The 10059-nt window shown below is 38.6% G+C and overlaps 1 protein-coding gene across 1 annotated transcript; it reads right to left on the bottom strand.

The window, feature by feature from the left end:
- Window positions 1-3488: 3488 nt before the first annotated feature.
- Window positions 3489-9835, bottom strand: LOC140805420 (uncharacterized). Its single transcript, XM_073161690.1, has 13 exons — window positions 9797-9835; window positions 9003-9211; window positions 8587-8876; window positions 8365-8517; window positions 7904-8248; window positions 7590-7792; window positions 7434-7535; window positions 7154-7255; window positions 6643-7112; window positions 6053-6118; window positions 5557-5926; window positions 3949-4268; window positions 3489-3870 (listed from the first exon to the last, which is right to left on the bottom strand). Exons 1-13 carry the CDS (start codon window positions 9833-9835, stop codon window positions 3489-3491), a joined length of 3051 nt encoding a protein of 1016 aa, XP_073017791.1.
- Between the last annotated feature and the right edge of the window lie 224 nt (window positions 9836-10059).

Genomic DNA, 10059 nt, shown 5'->3' with positions numbered 1-10059 from the left:
ATCAGTTGGGTTTGAGCAGCTGTGGTATTTTGGTCATATCTCTCAGCTCGGTTATCGAAATGAAGCGATTCAGTATGCGTTGGAAAGATAAGACAATGATCTACAAATCATTATGAGAAGTCAAAGTCTGAATCGAAGCTTAAGATGCTGATAAATGGCGATGAAGCTACTGGTTCTGCACCAACTGAAATCAGTTAGGCTGATTTCAGCAAACCAGTTGAAAACTCAACTGAACCAGACCTGCTGAACTGAACCAGCTGCTGACCTGCTGAACTGAACCAGCTTCTGACCTGCTGACCAGTTGAACTGAACGATCAGTTGAGTTGACCAGAGTTGACCAGTTGACTAGAGTTGACCAGTCGGGAAAATGTCCAGCAAGCTGAATTTGACCGTTGCAATCTCGGAAACAGTACAGAAAATTTCCAACGGTCATATTCTTGTGTCTAACGTATATATCATTGTTGGAGCCTATAAATACAACATCTTGAAGATCAAACAAGAGCTTTTGAAGTGGATTCAAAGCATGAGCACTTAGCATGAATATATCAGCTAGTTGAGGGCACAAGCCCTTGTGTGAGGAAACATCTGAGATGTACACTGTAACTGATAAATTCCTCACACACAATCACTCACACATATACAGAGAGTTTGAGCTGAAAAGTTTAGTTGAGTGAGTCTTTACACAAAGACGTAAAACATTGTGTTTGTAGTCTTTGCATATGAGACATTAAACAATATGCTGATTGTGAGGTGCTGCCTACAATCTTGAGTGCTAGGAGTTCAGTTTTAGGCAGTGGGTAAGTCCTAGCTGAATGGGTTTGTACAATGAGTTGTATAAATCAAAGTCTTCTAGTGGATCCTTCCCAAGGGGAAGAAGGGGTGACGTAGGAGTGTTGAAATCTCCGAACATCCATAAACAAATTCGTGCCTATTTGTTTATTGCATTTACTTATCATTTCCATTAGTTTTAAAGATGCATTGTTGAATCATTTTATGTGTTCTTCAAATACCAAAATATTGCATACCAAGTGTTTGATAAAATGCTTCAACTGAAATATTTTTACTCATTCAACTTGCATATATTTTAAATGCTTTACAAAATATTTAATCGGTTTCTACGAAGGATTATTTCGAGTATCTTCCGCTTGGTTTTTAACCAAACTCGATTTAATTCATCGGTGTTCAATATTTCAAGAACCGAGCTATTATAGCTCAACGATTACCCCCCCTATTCGATCCTATCAATTGGTATCAGAGCGGGTTGTTATTGAAAGAACATTGAAACTGATTTTGATGTTTAAAATTCAAAATTTCAGATTTTTTACACATATATATGCAAAACTGAATTTTCGCGCAGCTTGCAGCGACCGTGGGAAAAATGGCATATCTCCTTGCTCGAGTGTCCAAATGACGAACCGCTTTTTGCGTTGCAAACTAGACTCATAGAGGTTTACAGCGGTATAAAATTTGCAGCCTAATTATGTACGAGAAAATACAGTTTATTCGTGGAAGACAGAGCATATGTGCTGCAGCAGAAAATGAGCCATGGAGAAAATTGGTTAGTTACCCCTCTTCTTTTAAATTTTTCAAAATTTCAAAAATATAGGGGGAGAACTCGTTATAATTTTAATGATTAGATTATTTATTGAGGGGAGAAAATTTGTTTAATTTTTTTTTAAAATATGACTTTTTGATTCACACAAAAAGGGGGAGAAATATGTTAGTTGAGTTGATTGTTTATCCAAGTTTTGTGATCATCAAAAAGGGGGAGATTGTTGGAACTTTTCAAGTTCGCAATCTTGATTTTGATATTAACAAAACTTGTTATTGTGTTTCTAACATATTTACTCAAGTGTGAAGTTGCAAACACAAGAAGCTAGCTGAAACTGAATTTTGCACAAACTGAATTTCTGGCGAGCTTCGGTATTTTGATGATATCTCTCAACTGGATTATCCAAATGACAATCCGCCAACTGGACTGATTAGAAAACGCAATTTGGAACAAATCGTATTTCACGTCAGTTAGGCAAAATCGGATGTTATCATGATCTAACTGATCGCTCAATTACCGAACTGATCACACGAAAACAGCAATCAGTTGGGTTTGAGCAGCTGTGGTATTTTGGTCATATCTCTCAGCTCGGTTATCGAAATGAAGCGATTCAGTATGCGTTGGAAAGAGAAGACAAAGATCTACAAATCATTATGAGAAGTCAAAGTCTGAATCGAAGCTTAAGATGCTGATAAATGGCGATGAAGCTACTGGTTCTGCACCAACTGAAATCAGTTAGGCTGATTTCAGCAAACCAGTTGAAAACTCAACTGAACCAGACCTGCTGAACTGAACCAGCTGCTGACCTGCTGAACTGAACCAGCTGCTGACCTGCTGACCAGTTGAACTGAACGATCAGTTGAGTTGACCAGAGTTGACCAGAGTTGACCAGTCGGGAAAATGTCCAGCAAGCTGAATTTGACCGTTGCAATCTCGGAAACAGTACAGAAACTTTCCAACGGTCATATTCTTGTATCTAACGTATATATCATTGTTGGAGCCTATAAATACAACATCTTGAAGATCAAACAAGAGCTTTTGAAGTGGATTCAAAAGCATGGGCACTTAGCATGAATATATCAGCTAGTTGAGAGCACAAGCCCTTGTGTGAGGAAACATTTGAGATGTACACTGTAACTGATAAATTCCTCACACACAATCACTCACACATATACAGAGAGTTTGAGCTGAAAAGTTTAGTTGAGTGAGTCTTTACACAAAGACATAAAACATTGTGTTTGTAGTCTTTGCATATGAGACATTAAACAATATGCTGATTTTGAGGTGCTGCCTACAATCTTGAGTGCTAGGAGTTCAGTTTTAGGCAGTGGGTAAGTCCTAGCTGAATGGGTTTGAACAATGAGTTGTATAAATCAAAGTCTTCTAGTGGATCCTTCCCAAGGGGAAGAAGGGGTGACGTAGGAGTGTTGAAATCTCCGAACATCCATAAACAAATTCGTGCCTATTTGTTTATTGCATTTACTTATCATTTCCATTAGTTTTAAAGATGCATTGTTGAAGCATTTTATGTGTTCTTCAAATACCAAAATTTTGCATACCAAGTGTTTGATAAAATGCTTCAACTGAAATATTTTTACTCATTCAACTTGCATATATTTTAAATGCTTTACAAAATATTTAATCGGTTTCTACGAAGGATTATTTCGAGTATCTTCCGCTTGGTTTTTAACCAAACTCGATTTAATTCATCGGTGTTCAATATTTCAAGAACCGAGCTATTATAGCTCAACGATTACCCCCCCTATTCGATCCTATCACATGTCTTGGCGTTGTTGGCGCATCTCCTCATCCCAATAAGTTAATCTTTCTCGCACATTTCTTCGTTGCGGTTTTGTTCGTTGTTGTTGGGCCTGAGCATGTCACGTCTTTTAGGAGCTCTTCGGTTGAATTCTCTTGGAGCTTCATGTGTATCTTGTTAATCAGATGTCAGTGGCCTATGTGGTTGAATTACCACAATGACATTTTTGGGTTTCAACAATTCTTCATTTACTGCCCAAGTTACTCCCGCATAATGGCATAGGTCTGTGATAAGAGAAGGGTGGAGGAGTCCACTAGGAGAGTTACCTTTTGCATAATCAAACATTGAGTTCTGAAGCAATTGACCTAAATCAATCGTCTTTCCAGTTAAGATGCAAAAAGTCAAGATTGCCCTATCCTTGATGACGGTAGTAGTATGGTCTGTAGGCTTAATCCTAGCCGAAATGAATGAATACCAATCTTTGGCAACATTTGTCAAATCAGATTTGGCCAGGCTTAAATGCACATCTTCTCTCATCCGCCACCTCGATGCAAATAGTCTGAAGAATATCATTATAATCAACTTCCTCGTTTCGGTATTGTTCATATTCATCATGCATCATTGGACGGATACATACATTGTGTTGATGGTATGCACATCAAAAGCTACCATCTTTTCTCGTACCAAAACCTTCAAGTGATCATGCTTAACCTTAAGGTTAGCATAAAATTCTCTTACCAAGGAAATAACCGCATCCGGTGGTGGCTTGCCAAACTCCTCCCAATGCCTAGCAGTAAGCATGAATCCGATTTCAGTTCGTGGGAAGCTCAAGTCAAAGTCCCTATCTTTCACAATGCTCTTGTTTAGAATTTTAGCATAATTCTCCTCCTCTTTCTCATCCCAAAACTTGTGTGCATCATAATTTGAAGACAGGATGCACCCTTTGATTGTTTCTTTCTTGGAGGCATTTTGTCGAACACTTTCAACTCACCAAATTCCCTTTCAATCTAATTCACAAAACTAGATGATTCTTTCACACCCTCAAATTTGTTAACCACAATAACTACACCTCAACAATATACACACCAATTCAATCAACAATATCAAGAATGTACTCCACTAAATTTCAATTTTCTTCCATAGCCAATAACACCAATAATTTCGAATTTCAAAGCAAATTACTATAGATTTTCTCACCTTGAGTGTAGAAATGTTTCTTGGAAGAACAAAATCGAAGCTCCAATTAAATCCTGATGAAATTTTCGATCCCCCTTTCAAACCCTAGGTTCGGTGTTGATTGTGTGGAATGAAGATGGAAATTGAGTGGAATGAGTAAATTTATATAGGAGTGGAAAATATTTGCTTGGAAAAACAAAATTTGAGTGTGGAGTGTGTTTTCAGAGTGGGTATTTCGAAATGTAGGAGAAAATTTGGAGAAGGGTTCTTCATTTATGCCAATGTTTGCCCGTTTAAGTCTTTAAATTCAGCGACTGCGGGTGCGGTAATAAACATACCGCGGGTGCGGTAAGGATTCTGGAAAATTTTTATTTTCGATCTTCAGTGACCGCGGGTGTAGTGCTTAGCTTACCGCGGATGCGGTGTAGCTACTGGAATTTTTTTTCTATTTTAGACCTTCAGTGACCGCGGGTGCAGTATAAAATGTAGCGCGGGTGGGTAAGACTACTGGAATTTGTGAATTTTCGACTTTCATCGACTGCAGGTGCAGTATAAAACGTAGCGCGGGTGCGGTAATGTTTCTGGAAATATATCGCGGGTGCACTACAAAACCGACCGCGGGTGCGCTATTATTACTGGAATTTTTCTAGTTTTTTAGTAACATCCACCGCGGGTGCGGTATGGCTACTGGAAAATTTATTTGTTTTGTGTATTCACCGACCGCATGTGCGGTATACTTCCAGAATGGGTGCACTCTTAGAAATTGTTTTCTCCTCCAATATTAATCCTGAAAAACACAATCGGGATTCATAAGATTTGGGAAGATATAAGAACACATTATGCCAAAAATACACAACCTAAAATAATAATACAAGAGTAAAAGCAAAACCAAAAACGAAATGCAATAAAGAAACCAAAAAAAAATTTTGGTTGCCTCCCAAAAAGCGCTTGGTTTAACGTCGTCAGCCCGACTATACCAATTTTTTTTTCATGGTGGTTCGCTCAACCTAATGATGTCGATATTCCTTACTTCGGTCCCATAGTAATGCTTAATCCGCTGTCCATTCACCTTGAAAGTTCTTCCATCATTGCACTTTAGCTCAATAGCCCCATGAGGATACACTGTTTCCACAACAAATGGCCCTGACCAACGCGACTTCAACTTACCAGGAAACAACTTAAGAAGAGAATTGAATAATAATACTTGTTGCCCCGGTTTGATCTCCCTTCGAACAATGATTTTGTCATGCAACTTCTTAGTCTGCTCTTTGTAGATATTGGCATTCTCATATGCGTCATTTCTGAATTCTTCCATTTCATTTAGTTGCAATTTTCTGACATCGCCAGATGCTTTCAAGTCAAAGTTCAACTTCTTAATTGTCCAGAATGCTCGGTGCTCCAACTCAAGTGACAAGTGACATGCTTTTCCAAATACGAGCCTATAGGGAGACATCCCAATAGGTGTTTTGAGTGTGGTTCGGTATGCCCATAGTGCATCATCCAACTTGAGTGCCCAATCCTTCCGGTTAATGTTGACTGTCTTCTCCAATATTTGTTTAATTTACCGGTTGGATATTTCAGCTTCTCCATTCGATTGGGGGTGATACGCCAGTGCCACTTTATGCTTCACACTGTATTTAGCCAAAAGTGAGTTGAAAATGTTATTGCAAAAATGCGTACCTTCGTCACTTATAATGGCTCTCGGTGTTCCGAACCTCGTGAAGATGTTCTTATGCACGAATTTAGTTACAACATGAGCATCATTAGTATTGGTGGCGATTGCTTCCATCCATTTTGAAACATAATCCACAGCTAATAAAATATAAGAATTACCAAAAGAAGGGGGAAAAGGTCCCATGAAATCAATGCCCCAAACGTCAAAAAGTTCTACTTCCAAAATATTCGTCAGTGGTAGTTCGTGACGTCTAGAAATGTTTCCTAACCTCTGGCATCTATCACATGATTTACTAAGGTATAACTATCTTTAAACATACTAGGCCAATAGAAACCAGATTGCAATACCTTAGCTGTTGTTCGTGTTGCTCCAAAATGTCCACCATAAGGTGACGAGTGGCATTGCTCCAGAATTTGGTGTGCTTCGACGGCATCCACGCATCTCCTTACAACTTGATCAGCACATCTCTTGAATACGTACAGATCATCCCATAGGTAAAACTTTGCATCGTGAAAGAATTTCTTCTTTTGGTGATAACTCAAATCTGGAGGGAGAGTACCACATGACAAGAAGTTAGCTATATCAGCAAACCAAGGGAGTTTCGAATTTACCTCAAACAGTTGTTCATCTGGAAATGCTTCTTTTATGGTTCCTTCATCTTTTTTATCTTCAAGTTCGAGCCGTGAAAAGTGGTCGGCTACTTGGTTTTCACACCCCTTCCTATCCTTAACTTCAAAATCAAACTCTTGGAGCAATAAGATCCACCTTATCAAGCATGGTTTTGCATCCTTCTTGGCAAATAGGTATCGAATAGCTGCATGGTCAGTGAAAACAATTACCTTTGTTCCGACCAAGTAGGGTCTAAACTTGTCAAATGCAAACACTACTGCAAGCATCTCCTTTTCAGTAGTTGTGCAGCATCCATGGTTCGACTTGCATAGTAGATTGATCTAAAAAATTTATCACACCTTTGTCCCAACACCACACCTACTGCATAATCACTAGCATCACACATCAACTCGAAGGGATCCTTCCAATCTGGTACTATCATGATCGGTGCTGTCACCAATGCCTTCTTGATCTTCTCAAATGCCTGCAGACAATCATCATCAAAAATAAAAGTGGATTCTTTTTCAAGCAAATTACACAAAGGTTTAGTAATCTTAGAAAAATCTACGATAAAACCCGGCGTGTCCTAAGAAACTCCTTATCCCCTTGATGTTCTTTGGTGGTGAAAGCTTTTCAATTGCAACGACTTTGGCTCTATCTACCTCTAATCCTTTTGAAGACACTTTATGTCCAAGAACAATACCCTCTTGGACCATAAAATGACACTTCTCCCAATTAAGAACCAAGTTCTTTTCTTGACATCTCTGCAAAACGAGGGAAAGGTTATGTAAACAGTGATAAAATGAAGAGCCAAATACCGAGAAATCATCCATGAAGACTTCCATGATGTCTTCTACCATGTATGCAAATATGGCCATCATACATATCTGAAAAGTAGTAGGTGCATTGCATAGCCCAAAAGGCATCCTCCTAAAAGCAAACGTTCCATAGGGGCACGTGAATGTTGTCTTCTCTTGATCCTCTGGTGCTATAGCAATCTGGTTATAAGCTGAATAACCATCTAAAAAACAGTAGTGAAAATAACCAGCAAGTCTATCAAGCATTTGATCAATAAAAGGTAATGGAAAATGATCATTACGTGTGGCATTGTTCAACTTCTTATAATCAATACATACTCGCCATCCAGTCACATTACGAGTAGATATTAGTTCATCATTTTCATTATTTGCCACAGTCATTCCACCCTTTTTAGGCACTACTTGTACAGGGGACACCCAACTGCTGTCAGAAATAACATATATAACTCCAGCATTTAACAATTTCAACACTTCATTTTTCATTACCTCTTTCATGGCTGTATTTAACCTTCTCTGATGATCCACATAAGGAGCGTATGACTCTTCCGTTAAAATCCTATGCATGCATATTGTGGGACTAATCCCCTTGATATCCGAAATCGACCACCCAAAAGCGGTTTTAAATTTCCTCAACACTCTCAACAATTTCTCTTTTTCATCTAAAGTAAGAGAGGAAGAGATAATTACCGGATATGTCGACTTCTCACCCAAGAAAGCATAACAAAGATGACTAGGCAATTCCTTCAAAACAGGGGTTGAAGGTATTATTCTGAACATTTTTCTTCATCCAAATTCTCCTGTGTGGCTTCCTTCACCTTTGGCAACTCTTCAAGAGCTAAAAGTTGCTCTCTCAATTCCCAATCATCTTCATCAACTCTACTGACAGTACTAGAAAGGCATCGTTCTAATGGATCTTCTACTGTATGACCTATACCAATCTCAGAAACACAAGAGTCAATTATATAAATACTTTTACAAGTACTTACCTCGCCGTTACCTTTAATGGCCTTATAGATTTTGAATATCACAGCTTCCCTACCAACTCTCAAGGTGAGTTCTCCTTTGTGTACATCTATCAATGCTTTTCCAGTGGCTAAGAAGGGTCGCCCAAAAATCAATGGAGAATCTTGATCTTCCTCCATATCAAGTATTACAAAATCAGCGGGGAAGATAAACTTGTCAACTTTTACCAAAACATCTTCAACAATTCCACGAGGATAGGTGAGTGACCTATCTGCAACTTGCAAAGTTATAGTGGTTGGTTTTACTTCCCCAAGATTCAAGTCCCTGTAAATAGAAAATTACATAAGATAAATACTTGCTCCAAGATCACATAAAGCTTTATTAACATGATTACCACCAATAATGCAAGGAATAGTAAAACTCCCTGGATCTTTTATTTTTTGTGGTAACTTCTTTTGGAGAATGACGCTACATTCTTCGGTCAACTTCATTGTCTCGAACTCTTGCAACTTCCTCTTCTTTGACATCACATCTTTGAGGAACATTGCATAGTATGGCATTTGCTCTAAAGCATCAGCAAATGGAGTGTTGATGCGAATCTTCTTGAAAATTTCCAAAAATTTTGCAAATTGATCATCAATAATCTTCTTCCTAAATCTCTGTGGATATGGAAGAGTCGGCTTAAATACTGGAGGTTGTTCAACTTCAACTTCAGCTTTGAATCCCTCAGTTTCAACTTCTTCAACTGTCTTCTCGCTTTCCTCATTCTCTTTGGATTTTTTAACATCAAGTTCTCTTCCACTTCTCAAAGTTACATCTTTTCATTTCTCCTTTGGATTCACTTCAGTATTACTTGGGAATTGACCTCTATTTTGATCTCTCAATGCATTAGCCAACTGTCCAATCTGTGTCTCCAATGATTTCATTGTGGCACCCATATTTCCCATGTAAGTTTCCATGCCATCAAGACGAGATACAGTCCTAGCCATCCTTTTACTAGATTCAGCAACAAATGACCCCACTAGATCCTCAAGTGAAGGTTTTCCTTCCCCCTTTGATGTATTGAACCCCGGTCGATGATTCAACACATTCTTATTATTAGCATATGAAAAATTCTCATGATTTCTCAAACCAAGATGATAAGTGTTAGGATGAGGGTTTCCTCAATATCCTCCGTATCCACCAAAATTCCTATTGTTGATATAATGAGCCTCATCAGGAATATGTGGTTCGTCAATAAAAACCGATGCATTTTCAACCTCTGGTGGACTAGCTTTATTCATAGCTACAATTTGAGTTGTTAAAGCTAAAACTTGTGCGGTCAGTGATGTAATAGGATCTACGGCATAAATTCCAGCTGGCTTCTTTACTCCTGACCTCTCAGACGGCCACTGATAACTGTTAATGGTCATCTGTTCCAGCAAATCATATGCTTGATCAGGTGATTTGGCAAATATCGTACCACCAGCTGCTGCATCCACAGTGCCTCTTGTTTTCCATTCAGACC

Source organism: Primulina eburnea, chromosome 11, assembly GCF_022965805.1.
Source record: "Primulina eburnea isolate SZY01 chromosome 11, ASM2296580v1, whole genome shotgun sequence".
In the NCBI taxonomy this organism is placed as follows: Eukaryota; Viridiplantae; Streptophyta; class Magnoliopsida; order Lamiales; family Gesneriaceae; genus Primulina; species Primulina eburnea.
This window is presented reverse-complemented; position numbering and strand designations above follow the sequence as displayed.